This window comes from Ostrinia nubilalis, chromosome 12 (assembly GCF_963855985.1).
Source record: "Ostrinia nubilalis chromosome 12, ilOstNubi1.1, whole genome shotgun sequence".
Taxonomy (NCBI): domain Eukaryota; kingdom Metazoa; phylum Arthropoda; class Insecta; order Lepidoptera; family Crambidae; genus Ostrinia; species Ostrinia nubilalis.
The window spans coordinates 12,423,781-12,441,173 of NC_087099.1; the positions used below are offsets into that span (position 1 = coordinate 12,423,781).

Here is a 17,393-nt window from a genome sequence, read left to right on the forward strand (position 1 = left end):
GAGCTGCCGCCGCCAGTGGTCGTTCCGCGAAAAAAGAAGCGATTGAAGCAGTTGCAACTTGAATTGGAACAAGAACTCGTATGTTGAAATGTTGTTGTGTGTGTTGATTTGATCATAGTTACACTAATGTACGTGGCTCCTATTCTATACTCAATCGATAGTCGAGTTGTCACGATTTGTCATTGACACAATTGCACCAATCATGCTTCTTGAATTAACCGTATCTCAACTCGACTTGATTGGTTTAGGAGCCGGCACGTGGCATGTGTTTCGCGTGGTATTTTGTATTTCAGTTTGAAATAACCTGAGATGTTGTTTATTTACTTTGTTGTGGCATCTAATGTTCCGCTTTATATAATCCAGTTACACATTAATTTATGATTTCCCACGATTTTCTCATTGGTCCCAAAGTGGATATTTGCACAAGTTGGATCTACATTAAGATATGACATCGATCTAATTATTATCAGTTCTACTACACCTACGAGTACTTTTAAACTTTTCCTAACACAGTCTTTCGCTTTTAGGTCAGCGTCAGCGAAACAGAGAGGTCCCTGGTGGAGCAAGAATGGTTCCATGGGGTGCTCCCGAGGGAAGAAGTGGTGCGGCTATTACGAGCTGATGGGGACTACCTGGTGCGGGAGACTACCAGGAACCACGCGAGGCAGCTGGTGCTCTCCGTATGCTGGGGACAGCATAAGCACTTCATCGTACAAACCACGCCTGAGGTGAGTAAGCATCAGTGATGTTGGAGCTCTCATGCCCGTTTTCACCATCAATCCCTAATTTTTAAGTGGCCCCTATGACAACAAATTCCTGTTACTTATGTGTTACCATAGGGGTCACTTAAAAATTAGGGATTGATGGTGAAAACGGGCATCAGTCCCGTTTAAGCACTTGAATGGGTGCCAAAATGAGGCGGGACAAATGAGTTTTTAAGCCTTTTGGGTTACCTTTTTTAACTTGATATTGAATTGACACGCTTTTTAGCATGATCAAACTAATCAAAAGTGCATTTCGTAAAGTGAGTAGGTAGGTACCTAATTGAATAACTGTGATCTTTATTAATTAGATACATGTCTGCGGATCAAGACGTCAAGACCAGTCTGGTCTGTTTCCTATGCAAATATAATTTCATCGGGGCTATGCCATCGCCCACGGCTTTATCAGTGCTTTCCAGAACTTTGACGTCATAGAAACAAACGATCCGCAAACACGAGGGCGTAAATCTGGTTTGGATCTGACGCATCTGTTTAGGTACTTACAAGCTCCCCGAAGACGTTATTGTTAACAAACTACTAACATTACTTCCGTTACAAGGTCTAATTAGAACTAAGAATATCTTAAGTATTATGTATTACCAATTCTTATAAAGAATGCACCAGGATCAATGCTCTTTACCTTTACTTACTATCCATATTTCAAACTAAAGACTACCTTGCGTTCTTTCGCATATTTAAGACTTGGATCGTAAAGTTAAGTCACTTTTACTTAATTACGGCCATCGTTTATGTTCGACTAATAAGCGTTTATTCGGAGGCGATTAAGCGTATATGGTAAATGATCTCTTCGCTATGAATTTAATCGATTTCTTAAACAAAACCCTTCAGTACCATCCCATTTGGGTAAAACCAACAATTAAACTTTTACGGCTTATTTAATTACTCTAACCGGCTGTTTTTGCCATTAACTGTTAAAATGGACCCTAAACCGACTAACTAGAGATGGATTCCACTGACTGAGAAGGGCAATACATTCCAGGGCCACTATCGGTTCGAAGGGGCAGCTTTCCCGTCGGTGGCCGAGCTGATAGCGTGGCAGAGAACGAGCGGGGTCCCGGTGACGGCCCGCTCGGGCGCGCTGCTGCGGCGAGCGGTGCCAAGAGAGACTTGGGAGCTTAATAACGACGATGTGCAGCTATGCGATAAGATTGGAAGGGTAAGTGTACATAGCTTGACCATTGGGCTGAAAAGTTTTCGAGTGTCGAGACGACTCTTAAGTTGCCTAGTCTAGTCTTAACTAGAAGGCGTAGTAGGCAGGAAACAGGATTATCGACAACCACCAGATCTTCATCAGAAGCACCTGGATGCGGGCAACGCTGGACCGGTTGTTGTGAAAATCCTTGGCTTAGTCTACCGACGAGGACGTATTGGGTTGAAGCGAAGTGTTCATACTTATTTGTATTTATTGGTCTTCGACTTGATTTCGTCGTGATGACGATGGTCCGTTCAGTTCACACGTGATGCATTTCAAAGGTCAATATTCTGTTGTTCAAACTGATTGGGCTATTCGTCAAATCTTTTACAGGGAAACTTCGGCGACGTATACAAGGCGCGCCTAAAGACGACTGGCCAAGAAGTGGCAGTCAAGACCTGCAGGGTGGCGCTGCCTGAAGAGCAGAAACGAACGTTCCTGCAAGAGGGCCGCATCCTCAAGCAGTACCAGCATCCTAACATCGTGCGGCTCATAGGCATCGCGGTGCAGAAGCCACCGATTATGATCGTCATGGAGCTCGTGTCAGGTGAGGTCATGAAAAGGAGAATTTTAAATGCTTCGCCTTTTCCCGTCGGGAAATGCTTTGCCTACTGCATGAGGCATGAATCCATGTCGGCCGATGGAAACGGACACTACGGACAGTGGCTTATGTAGGCCTCTCCCCGTCAGAAGGGTGAAGCCTACTCACTATAACCAGATGGACGGTGTTCTCCGGAGCTATTGAAACGGAGTCGCGAGTTATTCGTTGGACATACGTTAGCTTGTCTAAACTCCAAACAGACATGACAAGTTTGGCCCTGCCACATCTAAAATCAGCTGCCCTTGGTCTACTGGTGAATTCGCCACAGGTGAAAGTACCACCACAGGTAGTGAAAAATATTGTTTGAGAAAATCTCTTAATTAGTTATAAGGGATTATTTCAGTCCGAGTTGAACTCACGAGTAATTTTAGACTTTGTCTTCCAGGTGGCTCTCTCCTAACATTTTTACGGACGCGGTCATCAAGCCTCGGGTCCCGAGCTCTCCTTGCCATGTGTCGAGACGCGGCCGCGGGCATGCGGTACCTCGAGTCCAAGAACTGCATTCATCGGGACCTGGCTGCTAGGAACTGCCTCGTTGGCGACGACAACATAGTCAAGATATCAGACTTCGGCATGTCGAGGGAGGAAGAGGAATACATCGTGTCTGGCGGCATGAAACAGATACCGATCAAGTGGACGGCGCCGGAGGCACTCAATTTTGGTGAGAACTCATTATTAATGTAAAACTTTCAGTGCCCATAACTCGCTTCGCGGGTTCTTCAAATTGATAACGCCCAAAACTTGGATGCCGAGTTCAAATAAAGCTAAGTAGTTTGTACATATTTGACTTGTTCTCTCTTACACGTTTAGGGGCCTAGTCTCTGACAGTTCAAAAAATACAGGAAAAATCTTGAGATGTTGAAAAGATAACAAATATAGAAAAAACCTACTTTTACACAAGTCCTCACTCCTCAACTATTGAGGTAGTATGTTTTCTACATGTTGTGTTCATAACACAATTCTATTGACGTCATTCCATGTGCTTTATTACCTTAAATAATCATGCGTACGTACGTAATTTCGCGTGTGCTATGACAAATATTTATTTCTCGTACTTAGAAATAGGACAAATGAAATTACCATTTCCTTGTGGTTTTAGCGTTTCATAATTCGACACGGAAAATAGATAACCTTTCTAAACTTGGTTAACCTTTTTCATTATATTAATCAAATAATATTATGACTATGAATGACCTATATTTATAAGGATATTCTTCGTTTTAGGAAAATACACGTCGCTATGTGACGTGTGGAGCTACGGCGTGCTAATGTGGGAGATCTTTTCCAAGGGAGACACGCCTTATGCAGGGATGAGCAACTCGAGGGCCCGGGAGAAGATCGATGCTGGTAAGTTGTCGATGTAATTGGAAATTATTCCAGAAATAAATTAGCTCACAATACCTACACGATATTGGAACCCAACCACCTGGGTGAACAAATTAAAAAAATTGTGATCAAGCAATTTCAGTAGGTATGTTAAGTTTAACTTTGGCAGATTGCTTATGATGGACCAAAAAATATCATTTGTGTAGGGACAGATTACGTAATAGTTACTGGTAGCTTATTTGTCTGTTTATATGCTCTCTAATAAATTCATATGATTTCTTAATAACGACAACAGTCAGCGTTCAAAAAACCTGACTTTTTTTAGGTGTGCTCGTGGTGTTACTTATTTATAACTGTGAACATTTCTACAGGCTACAGGATGCCCGCACCCGAAGGCTGTGCCGAAGACGTATACGCACTAATGCTGCGCTGCTGGGAGTACGAAGCGGATAAGCGACCGCACTTCCACCAGATCTACACCATCATCGACAACATCTACAACAGATAGCCACAAGCCACGTCACTCGCCCGCCTGTGGAACCGGATAGGAACTAAAGTCAAACTTACGGCCTTTTAGTACGCAAACATAGGGCAAGTGGCCGCGCCTTTGGTAAGCGCATCGATAAAAGACAGCTAACGAGCACATCACTAGCTAGACGTGTTGCTCAATAAATTCGATTATGCGGTAAATAAATCTTAGCATAAATTGATTGAGCACCAAAATAATCGGATTGTAAGAAGCCGTTTAATTCTCGTCTTCCGTAATTCAATGAATTTAATTTCTCGAGGTAGGTATAAACTTATTGACTGAAAAAGCGTGTTCTAAGAATAAAACGTGCCTGATAAGTCATTTTAAACAATACATCGACATAAATAACTCGTTAGATTTATTGTTTTGAATATAATCAAAATACTCTCGTGCAACTACATTATCGTATGGTGTTGAAATATCGACGCTTTTAAACTGAAACTTTTATACTTTAGTAAGTACTCTTTTTATCGAATTTCTTTATAGCTGACCACGTGTGTAGTGAGTGTAGTAAACATTACAAAAGTACCTATTGGATGATGAAAGACTAAGTGCGAATTGCGTCATGGACATGACAAAATAATAACTACTTAAAATGAGGTATTCCGCAACTCTTGACCTGGTTTGGGAACAAATGTATTGGGAGATGAGTGTTCACGCTATTTTTCACGTATAGATGAGTGATCGATGTACTGATACTCTTACTGGTTACATTATTCAATCATCGCTATTCCGAATTATAATTTAACGAATGTTAAGCATATAATTGTTGTAATAATAGGGGGTAAAGTGTGAAATTGCCCATTTTTCTTATTCTTTCTTTTACTAGAAATAAATCGTCAAAAACAGCTTGTCCTAAGTGGTTTCCCTTACCGTTACAAAAATATGAGTATCTTTTAAAAGTATCACTTTATTTTTTTTCTTTAAGTATCCTATAGCTTAATGTTGTCTTAATCTACCCACAAAATTTTATAAAATTCAAATTTATGGTTCTCTAAAAAATCGCAAAAATGAATTTTCTCAATTTCTCCATACAAAATGGCAATTTCATACTTTAAACACCTAACCTCATAACAGTTTATTTTGAATTGTATTCTACTCTCTTATGGATTTATGTATTTTTATGCATAGTCATATTAAGTACATTTTAAAAGAGATGTCATATTAGTATTTCTTTTATAGTATTGTGGATTGCCTCAGGTTACGAAATGTTGATCTCCTTCGGATGGTACTTTCTTAGGGAAGTAAGTGTAGCTACGTATGACCGAAATTTATTCGCATTGTAACTGAAATATGTTTTATGAAAGTACAATTTAGTATCATTAATATGTATTTAAAGTATAACGAATATCGACTGTTTTCAATGAGTGTAAGTATTATTTGTGTAACACGATACGTTTATTTGAAACTTAATACTTGATTTAATTTTTTTAGCTATTACGATTTATATTTTAAACCAATATTTACTCTCTTATATTATGTTGACGCAGAGTGTTATTTTTGTATGTAAAGTTGCAATAAATGTATTCTATGTGATAGTTTTGTCTGTTGCTGCTGCCAATATGTAGTATTTTAGATATTTGTGCTTCCAGTAAATAAGCAAATGATGTAGGTTTGTAGGCGGCACGTGGTCGCCAGACAAAGGAAACGTACTGTTATGTTGACAAATGTAACACAAAGTGAGATATGGATACTAAAGTTTATTTGAGTGTTTAGTATTTTATTTAGTGTAAGATTGACTGTAAATATTTTTTCATGTCATATTCAATAAAGTGCCAGACAATTTTGGATTAAATACATGCGAAGTTTTAATTTTTAGCCACCCTTAGATGAGATATACGAAAAAATAAGATATACCTACTCGACTTCATCGAATCGAAATCTATGACGAATTTTACGTTGTCTAGCCTAGTAATCTCCAGGAAAATTTAATTAAACCATAAATATCAATATGTACAAAATTTATTACATTACATAACATTATAAGGCACAACTTACACTACAAATACAGTTTGATGAGTTCGTCACTAACAGCTGACGGCGTGAGAATTCCTAGATCCGTAAACAATAAGGTAATATAGACTGGCGGTGTGTAATCTACTAAGGGATGCTGTTTCGTGAGGTCCTTACCAGATTTGAGGACACTTGAGAGGTACTTGAACTCGTTGGGGACATCCCTTTGGTTGAGAGGATATATCCGGGAGAATTTGAAGCTCTCTGTTAGAACGTAGACTGGTTTCTTGAGTTCTGACGCCGCTATACCGAGGCCGTAAGTGCCGATCTGCAAAGACGGAAGTCAGTTTTAGGTTACTTAATGAATAAAATTGCCTGCTGCTTGACTTGACTGAATTTCAGTCTGTCGTACTATGACTTTAACGTTTTTCTTTTTCCTTTTTTAAATTTTTGTTTTTCCAAGACATTCAAACTATCTCCATATTTGAACCCACTTGTACTCGTAACACAAGCATATTTAGCTTACCAGGAGGTGCGGGCGAGCATTCTACCACAACCACCGGAGGGTTTTTATTGGCAGTCAAGCTGTAGCTCTTGGCTACGAGTTAGCGGTGAGAAAGAGAGGTAGGAATAGTCCCGTTACCACGAGGGATTAACGGGACATAAATAAACTAAATGGGGTTAAGAAAAAGCCGCCACGGAAGAAGCCACGATAGCCGAACGGTGAAGGGGTCGGACTGGCCGACTCGTGATTCGGGGAACGCGGGTTTGGTCCCCACCGCCGCTCGACTATTGTGGTGAGCTCACTCGTGATATAAGCATATTTAGCTTACCACGAGAGGGTCAGGCGAGCATTCTACCACTGAACCACTGTTTTTATTGGCGGTCATGCCGTAGATCTTGGCTACACAGGAGTTGCAGTGGTGGGAATAGTCCCGTTACCACGAGGGGTTAACGGCACTTAAATAAACTAAACAGGGTTAAAAAAACACAATTTGAGCTGTATTCGTTTCATCCATCAAGACGCGCCCCACCAATTTTTGGTCGAGGGAAGCGCGGGGTGCGGGGAGTTTGATCCGAGCAATCCGAGCATCATTATTGTACATAGTGTGCGTGTGCACTCATGGATAATTTAGCGTGTACCGATAACACTCAAACATTAGAGGAAAAATGGTGGGGCGCGTCTTCGTGGATGAAACGATCTGTACCAACCTTGTTGATGATGCCGCCGCTCTCGGTAACGCCCTCTGCGCCGATCATGACGAGGTCCACCTGCTCCATGATGTATCCTACCGCGCTGTCCAGGATTAATGTGGCGTCGATGCCCGCAGCCACCAGCTGTTTGTGCATAAGCTCACTGCAACACAAACATATTTTTTGTTACTTAAAAATTTCAAAATGGCAATTCAAAATTTTGCAGCCTATTTGCAGAAAACTTTTACGACTATAGTGGCCGTTCCACTTTAAACATGAAAATAAGTTTAAAACACTTCAAAATGGCTTGGCAAAATTCATGTTATACTTGCCCTAGATACATGCATTGTTTTCTAAAGAAAAGAGTTAACACCCTCAGTCAAATAGTGTGTTTAAAGTCTATTTGCAGGTAATAAGTGACTTATGACTTTAGTGGTCAATCCAAATTGAACTTGAAAATAATTTTAAAACACTAATAATTATAAAGAAGTTTTTATCAGTGAAGTAATTTAATTTCTTTTGAGATAATAAAGTTTACTATATTCTGCAAACCATTAATATAAAAAAGTTACTTACCCACTATTATCTGGAGATGACATAGTGACAAACACTTGAAACCTTTTATTAGCTTTTGATGCTTCTAACATTGCTTGTAATACTACTCTGGACCGAGAATGTGTTAGGATTTTCTGTGAACAAACAATTTTGCTTTGAAATTGATTTAATACACATTTTTAGAATCATTATAAGCCAGAAACAGCTTTGATAATACAATAATATTAGATAACTTACACAACCATCACTAATGAAGGGTAAAGCTTGTTTGGCCACCTTCCCTCTGGCCTCAAGCAATGTGTCAAGGAATATTCGACCTCTCTGCAACATTATCTGTTCACATTCTTCAAACGACTGCAAAAAGAAACAAGATATGTTTTAAATTTTACAAACTATAATTGAAATACTCATTGCCATATCTTATTTTATATGATAAGATTTTATATTTAACTAGCTTTGTGTGTCATAAACAGACTATTGTATGTTTGTCCCCCTTTTCAAAAACTTTTCTTGGTATTTCTCTCAGTCTTTATAGATCAAATTCCATTTAATTTGGTTCAATAGTATAAACGTGAAATAGTAACAGACAGTTAATTTAGTATGATTTGCAATACAAACCTTAACATCTAACTTTGCCAAGGTTATGAATCTCATGAAGAGTTCGCAGCCGGAGGAAATGGCCGTTACAGGCTGGTCGCAGTGTCGCATCGCGTCTACAGCCAACTGCAGGTTTAAGTCCAGCTCTCTCACTGTTGCAACTAGAAAATGTTACAATTGATAAAGTGCCTACCTATGGCAGTTATGAGTTAATTAAACACAACATCAACGGGGTCATAATTCAACTAAGTAACAGCAACATCAAGACTTACAGCCGTATTCACAAACGATGCTTGCTTAGGTGAAGCAGAAAATCGAACGCACAGCGTTGAATAGAGCTCTGTGGTTGGTTCATGTGTGACCCTGTGCGTCCACGCGCACTGGGAGACCTCATACGGTTTGTGAATACGGGCGTTAAAGATTACCCAAGGCTTTAATCAGTTGTATCATGCATTGATGGCAAATTGTATACAAGTACCTTTATAGTTTTCTATCACAGTCAAAAGGGTTCGTATAGCTGCAACTCCTGCGGATACATCCTCTTCTTCTCTCAGTATTTTGAGGAATATATCTTGAACTTCTGTGAACACATGAGCAAGTTTTTAAAATTATTGAGCAATCCGAAAAAACGCTACCTACGTGAAAATTGAGGTTTATTAACAAAAATGTTATTGGAAATCTTACCTTCCTTTTTCATTTTGGAATTAAGTTTTAATCCAGTAGAAAATATTGGACGCCAACTTTATATTTTAATTAATATTTATTTAATTTTCAACATAACCTCCCACAAAACCACATAACGAAATTGACTGAAATTGACATTGACAGCTGACGGCTGACTGCTGCTGACGTTGACAGATTAATTAACAAGTTCCATTCTAAGCAGTATATTGTGTTTTGGTTAAAATATAGGCAGGCATTACGCCCATTCAAGAGAGTTAGGACGTTCTCGGGTTTGATTTCCGGACAGGATCAACAAACCATAATAAAATTCTACGTTGGCAATATGAAGACCCTGCGTAAAAAAATGCTTTGTAAATATTTAGAAAATTGAATTGAATTTACTTACATTTAGGTACATAGGTACTTAAGTACCTTCCTAGGCATAGAAATTGGCTAAATGATGGTAAATACCATTAATCTTGCTTAAATTATATTAAACCCGGAATCAAACCTGTTTATAGCACGAGCTTAAAAAGTTTCCTTGAGTAGAGTAAGTCAGTCTTCACAAGTAGACCTAATATGTAAGTACACTAGTGACTATGGTACACTAGTCATAGGTATTATATTACCAGTAGCGGCGTAAGGGGGGGGCGGTGGGGGCGGTCCGCCCCGGGTGCCAAGCATCAGGGGGTGACACAAGTCGCGCAGATTAGTACTCACTGGCATATCTGCATGGCAAATCTGCGGTCAATGTCATGATACGGGGGGGTGGGGGGTGTGATTGTCTTTCAATCTTCGAATCGGTCGGTAGTCCCCAAAATCCTGGGGGGTACCAGGGGGTGCCATAGGACTTGTGACGGGGGGGGGGGGGGGGGGGGTGATCGCCCCGGGTACCAACCCATGCTACGCCGCCACTGTATATTACATCCATATACCTACCTACCTAATAAAATGTTATGAATCACGAAATTCATATTTGTTTTTACGATGAACTATGTTATATAATATGACCGTTACCTACAGAATAATGTCTTACTTAGGTAGGTACTTATACTATGATGACATGAGACCCTTAGGTAATTAAGTACCTATTATATCTGCCAAGTAAGATCGTTACATTTAAATGACCTTTCCTACTGATTACTGAATAAACCTAGTGCGACATCTAGTGGCCAATACGATTAGAAGAAAGCATTTCCCAATCCCAATTCGGAAATTATTTATTGCCCATATTAGGGGTATCAACAATGATTCTTATTGTTTCAAATGACGCAAAGTTTTGCAAGGGAAAGTCATGGCCGCACGCGCTGCAGCCAGTTCACCCGAGTACTGTAGCTCGGCTGCCCGGATGGCTAAGACGCTTCCATCCTCGTAAACCGCGCGCGGAATTTGTAAACTATGGGCAACTCCGCGTCGTTGAAACTGAACGACAAAAGGCGATGGCAGTGAGTATTATCGTATTATCAATTGTTCTAGTTTTAACGTTTGAAAACATTAACTTCACCCGTTGCAATTAATGGTTGCGCGCATGTAATGTTAAATATGTAATACCTAATCATATTCTGTATGAGCTTAGTTAAATTATTTCGCACTTAGTATCATTGTATCTTCTGCTTTTACCACAAAACTGATACATATTTGGAATAGGTACGAGTGGTCCTCTAAGGAATAAAATGCGCTCCATGATTATTTACAAATTATTGAGCAAATGTATGGGGTGGGTATTCGCGAAAAAGTTTGACTTAATCAAAAACAATTCAATTTCGTAAACAATAGGGTTTTTATAATTTTTAATGGGATTTTTATTAGGTACGTAAACGTTACGATTACCTAAGTACCTATGTAAATACATCTGTCTACTTCACAGGCACTGTTACTATGTAAGTAATTATTTATTAGGTATTTAAATTGTGAATAATGGCAATAATATGTAAAGTTTACTTAACGATAAATGCCTAGCAAAGACACTAATAAAACTACTAACAGAAGATGTAACTAGTAAGTTTTAACTACAAACTGAACAACACGCGTAAATACAGTGTAAACGTAATAATGTACCTAAGTAGTCTGTCGAAAGATCAAGCGAAGAAAATCTGCGTTCCTTTACTATGCGTTTACAAAATAAGATACCTACGTTTATATTTACTGTAGGTATAGCTACTATGCAACAGCTTGCTACAATAAACAAGTTGCACTAAGTTACTTTGCGCTAGTTACTAACGAATTACATGACAGCTAGTACAGTAGGTAACTATAAGTTATAACCAAGTGAAAATAAACTATGAAATTGGCGCATAATCATTGTGATATATGACGAAAGGCACCACGGTCGTGTGGCTTTGATGATTGACATGATTTCTTACTCTAAAAGATAGGTGAAATCTTTGTGGTTATTACCTCTAATGATACTATGATAGGGGATTGAAAACAAACAAGAAATCTACTTAGGAGTAAAATGAGAAATCGCTGTCGCTGAACTCATTAATAGCCTGTATAAAAAGCTGAACCATTTGTGTTTAATTTAACACGTACATGTTGAATGAGAGTTTCAAGACACAACGCCCGTAATAACAAACGACACCTGAAGTTACGCTGAAAATGGTCTCTCCAGTTTCTTCGGTCCATTCCGAAACTAAATACCTATTGAAGAAATGCTTTATCCAGTGACTCCCATTTTGTTAGGAATAGGGATGATGACTGGGCAGACAGATAATAAAAAAAATTGGACACATATTTTTTAATTTTTTTCATAATCGAATACCTAATTACAGTATTTTAATGAGTTGAAATGTCGCGTGACGTCACTTTTGAGTAAATTTGTCTGACGGACAAAAAATTGAAATTTTGTCATCTAGCATTAACACAACTATTAATGAGTTTTGAGTCCCTTTAAAAGTTTTTTCTTAAAAGAAGAGGTACAGAGGACAGTAGATCAGAATTTTTTTTTTTGTAATATCGCATCTATTATTTATCGTGGTGTGATGTACCTGCAGCTTACTAATACCAGTTTGTATTCTGTAATTGTACATCATGTAACAGCTAGTCATATAAACCTCTAATACTTCATTGTGGTTGCAACAGGTAATTTGTAAAAGAAATAATAAAACATTGAATGAATCACATGCGGAAATTAATTCATGTTTCTGCTAGTTGTTAACGTCAAGAGTGGAATTGGAAACGTATATTTTAAATAAATCAAAAGCTTTATAGTTTACTAGTTATTTAAAGCATGTGTTGTGTTGTTTTTGTTATTTACTTACTTTTTACCAGTTTAGGAGTTTGGCTGATTACTTTATTTGGTTATTAAATAGACTGAATCAAATCCTTGACATAGCTCAGGGTGAGCCAAAGAAAAACGTCTTGATTCGTGGTGCAATCCTCGGTCGTCAATACTTAGTAAACTTATCTATTGCATTTGAAGAAATGGTGCCAATTCTATGGCTATGCCTTATTATTGAAGTCTATTTGTGGCTTATGTTTGAATAGAATATCATGTAACGTAAACAATATAACACTTTATTTTTATTGTAGTTTTAAATTAAAAAAAAAACAATCACTAAGAATTTCTATTACCAGTGGCCTAGCTAGGAAGCGCGCCGCGCCATTTTATCTATTTATTTTACGCGATAAGCCCATACGTTTGTCGTCTAAAATCATCTATAAGATTATATCACGATGCTCATCCTAGCCCGGCAGGTTTTCAGTGGAAACCACTGTATGGGGGCGCTACAGTCAGGGAAGACAAAACATTGCATCCCAATATTCCAAGGTCAATTAAGAAAGCGCATTTATTATAACGTAGAATGAATAATTTGAATAACAACATATTTATAACTAATCTTATTACTTACCTTAGTCAGACGATTACCTCACTTCGGGATAAACAGCTCATGACCCGCTGACATTGTCTTTTTTGCGACAACAGTTTTTGCCAGACCTTGGCATTGTTAACGGATTACAGGTGTTTCTTAGATTTAACTAAGTACTTAACATAATTAAGTGTAGAACAAAAACGATTAAGTAGTTACACTTTTTTTGCAATTTTGAAGTGGTGTCATTGCAGTTTGTAAAATTATTTTTGTTAATTATCTTGGTAGGTATAATTCCACCATAACAAGTTATAAACATGTTTGGAATTAAATGTAAGAAATGTGTTTTTGTGCGTTTCTTTCTTGAAGTAACAATTTGTTGTTTATGTGCACTCCTCTCTACGTAGCGAGTTTAGCTGTGCTCTCAGCAGTTGGTTAAAATTGGACTTAACGATGTCGCTGATATTATGCAGTGATCTTTTACCTACTTTGGAAATTCGCATGAGCTTTTTTCAACTTAAAGATCTTACCTCTACATCATTGCGGAGAAGTTTGCTGCCAGAATTAATGGCACGAACTTAAGTTTTTTTATGACAGCCGCAAGGTAGTGCTATGTAATCTATTACAAGGTGCAGGAAGTGCAATTAGTGACAGAAGCCGGCGACCTCGACCCGGGCAGGCTCTGTGCATGATACAGATGTTGTTCAGAGGGTCATTAGTTTGATTCTTAAATGTCAAAATAGCGGTTATGAACATAATATTTTATAGCCACTTCGCTAAAACGATTTGGGAAACGAGATAGTTACCTACTTCTGCATTTAATCAAACATTGTGTCGTTTCAAAATCCGAGATTGACAAGGGGGAGCCGGGAACAAATAGTAAAAACCGAAAAAGTTGTCTCTACATAGGGAAGTAGGACCAATATTTTTTAATAAATAAATATCCTTGGACATTATACACTGCGCATCTAGTCCCAAACTAAGCAAAGCTTGTACTATGGGTACTAGACAACGGATATAAAAATACTTAATTTTTTTTTTGTAAATACATACATCACTCCACTACAAACAAATATATTCATGCACACAAATGTTTGTACTGTGCGGGAGTTGAACCCGCAACCTCTGGAATAGTAGTCGGTTTCGAATCACTTCACCAACTGGCCAACTGGAATTGGATTGGAATCCATTCTCTTAGATCTTCATAAAGTGTAACTACTTCTTTGAAAAGCTAGTTAATCTAATGCAGATTACCTACCTATGTTTAGGTCACTCTAACTGGTGACTAATCTACAGATCTTTCTATTTGTAGTCTAAGAGCTAGATTACTATCTGCTACCATTTATAAACTTTATAAAGTTTATCTTTTTCTTCTATTTTCGGTATATTTTTTTTACATTAACTTTTCGAAGTTCATCTTTTTCCTCATTTTCGGTATCCACTTACATTTAAGATGAAAAGGTTTAGAAATAAAAAAGTTTTTATCGTTGTCGCATGCCAGGTTAAAAATGCCAATATGGTTAGAAAACTGGTTCTCTCAGACAATATCTAGTCAGCTCTCGGTCTACCTCGATTCTGTCAGACACAACGACGCCTAGATTGATCGCCGCCATTACTCGCGGATCCGCATATCCTCGCCATTGAGGTGTCGACCCAGTTTCTTATTGCGACTTTGACAACCTTTGTGCTGCACAAATTTATTTCGCATACGATATTCAGTGCTAGTGCTACTTATGTAAGGTAGTCATTGCAAAATAATAGAAATGACTAAACGTTTTCTTATGCATAAGCACATCATGTTGTATTTATTGAGAAACTTTAGTCTAAGAGAAGATTTTAGTGTAGGTAATGCAATGGAGACTGCAACAGAGTAAATATGGGATTCTGTTGCCAATTACATACTGAATATCGGTTGATTAGATCTCTAAGTAAACTAAAACCTCCGCTTGCTCCCTTAAACTATCAATGTAGAGACAATGGAGGATAACTTTTCGACTTTTATATATCCTTCCGTGATGAGGAGAACTGTAGGTAGTAGAGTCTCCCTTTAACTTCTATGGTTTTTTGTAACTCCTTTATATCCGGTATCTACCTAGTCTATTGTGTGTCTATTTTAAGTGACGATTAAGCTTGTGTAAACATAATTAATTGCAGTTAATCGGCACTTGTCAACACTTTCTCTACGCAAAACATCAACCTGTCAACAAAATTGAGGAACCTAATATTATGTTGATTTGTTTGTGAAGCGCACATAATTATTGCTAAATAACAAACATTACAATGCTTATTCGTCAATCAATCGATCAACCTGTAAAATCTACGAAACGTACTTGTTTGTATTGTACAGAAAGTCATTTCGGCTGTAATACAATATTTTAGAGGTTCAAGTAATACAGACGACGGCATATACTACCTGACAAGGATGTTTACTCATTACTATAGTCACCCTGTATGTACCTAAAGCTAAACACTGATGAATCATAAGTATATAACTTAAATATATGTAATGTAACGTAACATAGTTTGATTGCTATCAAGAAAAAAGTTTTAAATCAGGCGCTCGAACGAATGTTAAAATGTGTGATTAAACGACAAGTTGCGTTTTTTGCGGTTGTGATTTTGCAACGACACCGTCGCCACGTCGGCTGGTGGTTAGTATGAAGACTGTCTGCCGGCAATTATTTCGTAAGACCGGCGAGGGACTATAATTTCTGTCATCCGATTTAGTTTATGAGGCAAGAACAACTACTTACTATAAGACTTACCTTACCATAAATATGGTAAGTATGTTTTTCATAAAAATTATGAAGCAGAAGTAGTTCCTCTTACACTAACGTAAGTCCATGTTCTTTTGAGGTAGACCGAGGTAGAGGTTCGAACCACTGCGAACCTCTTTTCATGGGTAAACATTAGTTTGCTCTACAAAAAAACCTCATGAAATCGCGGGTAAAACCGTACGAACTCGAGTACAAGCTGGTAATTAGTAAATTGTTAGGGCGATTATTGCAGCAAGTAAATAGTGCTGTATACCTAACACCTAAATAAATGTTTATTTACACATTATTACACCATATAGCCTAATCAAAGAGCCTACTATCTTAATGAGGGCTATCGTTTTTATACTTAACAGTTGGCACCCCTGGCGATTGACAGGACCTTACTCTACAGTGGCGCCATCTTGATGAGTACAAATGCGATAGTCCTCCTACCACTTTAGCGCTCACCAGTTGGTGCCACTGTCTTCGCTACTAGCAAGTGACAGGATCTTACTCTACAGTGGCGCTAACTGGTGAGCGCTAAAACGATAGCCCTCATTACAACAGTTATTAAATATTTAATTGTACTGGCTACCAAAGTTAAGAATGCATAGTTGTTTAACCTCTTACCTACGGGAGGCACCTATAGTTGCCAAGTCAAAAGTCACTTCTCAATACGGGTGGCATCTATTGTTATTTTGGCAAAGCCAATACCAAATCACGGTTTACGACAAAATAACAATAAAATTTCAAATTAAGTGTAAAATGCGCTTGTAATTATGAAACTAAATTAGTTGCAGAATATAATATTCCAAATTTCAATACCGTAAGTCTCATACTTTTTAAAATATCTTGATGTAACGTTTAGTTAGTATAAATTGATGACTTTCTGTGATTGTAGAATGCCAATTTAAAAATTAGTATAGCAAAAACCATAAATGCATAACCAGTTCAATGAAGTTTTTCTAACACTACGTGATCTCTACAAACATAACACATATTACACATACTTATATGCATAACAGGTTAATACTAGCTATGTACATGTATGTAGGTATGTGCAGTATACGTATAGTACACTGTGACGTATATAAACAGTCGTTATCACAGGCTTATCAGTTGTTAACGATCTAGTATATTTCCTCTTGCACTCGTTATACAACTATGTCTGTCAGGTGTAATATAATAAATTAAATATCTGACCCTGATAAATCCGCATTAAAATAATCTTAGTTAACATTTTGAAGCTTCAGGTCTAAACTATCTCAAAATTGAATCTATGTAGTTATTATTATACCTATGATAGCTGCCCCCGCGACTTCGTACGTGTGAAAATAATTCGAATAATATTTCCCATTTTCGCAACGTTTTTCTCTACTGCTCCGCACCTATTTAGGACGTACGGGTGATGTTATATAACCTAATTAAAGCCTCCT

The 17,393-nt window shown here is 37.9% G+C and overlaps 3 protein-coding genes across 8 annotated transcripts in view; 2 read left to right on the forward strand and 1 right to left on the reverse strand.

Annotated features, from left to right (window-relative positions):
* LOC135076982 (tyrosine-protein kinase Fer) overlaps positions 1-6,227 on the forward strand; it is a 48,071-nt gene extending 41,844 nt beyond the window's left edge. For 3 of the 6 annotated variants that reach the window (XM_063971514.1, XM_063971515.1, XM_063971518.1), the window contains 6 exons: positions 528-728; positions 1,747-1,938; positions 2,308-2,521; positions 2,961-3,236; positions 3,800-3,922; positions 4,273-6,227. In XM_063971514.1, coding sequence (XP_063827584.1) covers positions 528-728; positions 1,747-1,938; positions 2,308-2,521; positions 2,961-3,236; positions 3,800-3,922; positions 4,273-4,409 — 1,143 coding nt within the window. In that variant the 3' untranslated portion in view covers positions 4,410-6,227. The remainder of the gene's footprint in view (positions 1-527; positions 729-1,746; positions 1,939-2,307; positions 2,522-2,960; positions 3,237-3,799; positions 3,923-4,272) is intronic. The other 3 variants (XM_063971517.1, XM_063971519.1, XM_063971520.1) reach the window with 1 other exon arrangement.
* A 149-nt stretch (positions 6,228-6,376) lies between these two features.
* Positions 6,377-9,543, reverse strand: LOC135076554 (translation initiation factor eIF2B subunit alpha). Its single transcript, XM_063970999.1, has 7 exons — positions 9,414-9,543; positions 9,208-9,309; positions 8,751-8,890; positions 8,370-8,486; positions 8,154-8,266; positions 7,596-7,740; positions 6,377-6,711 (listed from the first exon to the last, which is right to left on the reverse strand). The coding sequence occupies exons 1-7, from the start codon at positions 9,424-9,426 to the stop codon at positions 6,430-6,432; spliced, it is 912 nt and encodes a 303-aa protein (XP_063827069.1). The 5' UTR covers positions 9,427-9,543; the 3' UTR covers positions 6,377-6,429.
* A 1,201-nt stretch (positions 9,544-10,744) lies between these two features.
* The window catches only part of LOC135076961 (NADP-dependent malic enzyme), a 49,626-nt gene continuing 42,977 nt past the window's right edge, over positions 10,745-17,393 (forward strand). Inside the window, exon 1 of the mRNA XM_063971491.1 lies at positions 10,745-10,837. Coding sequence (XP_063827561.1) covers positions 10,791-10,837 — 47 coding nt within the window. The 5' untranslated portion in view covers positions 10,745-10,790. The remainder of the gene's footprint in view (positions 10,838-17,393) is intronic.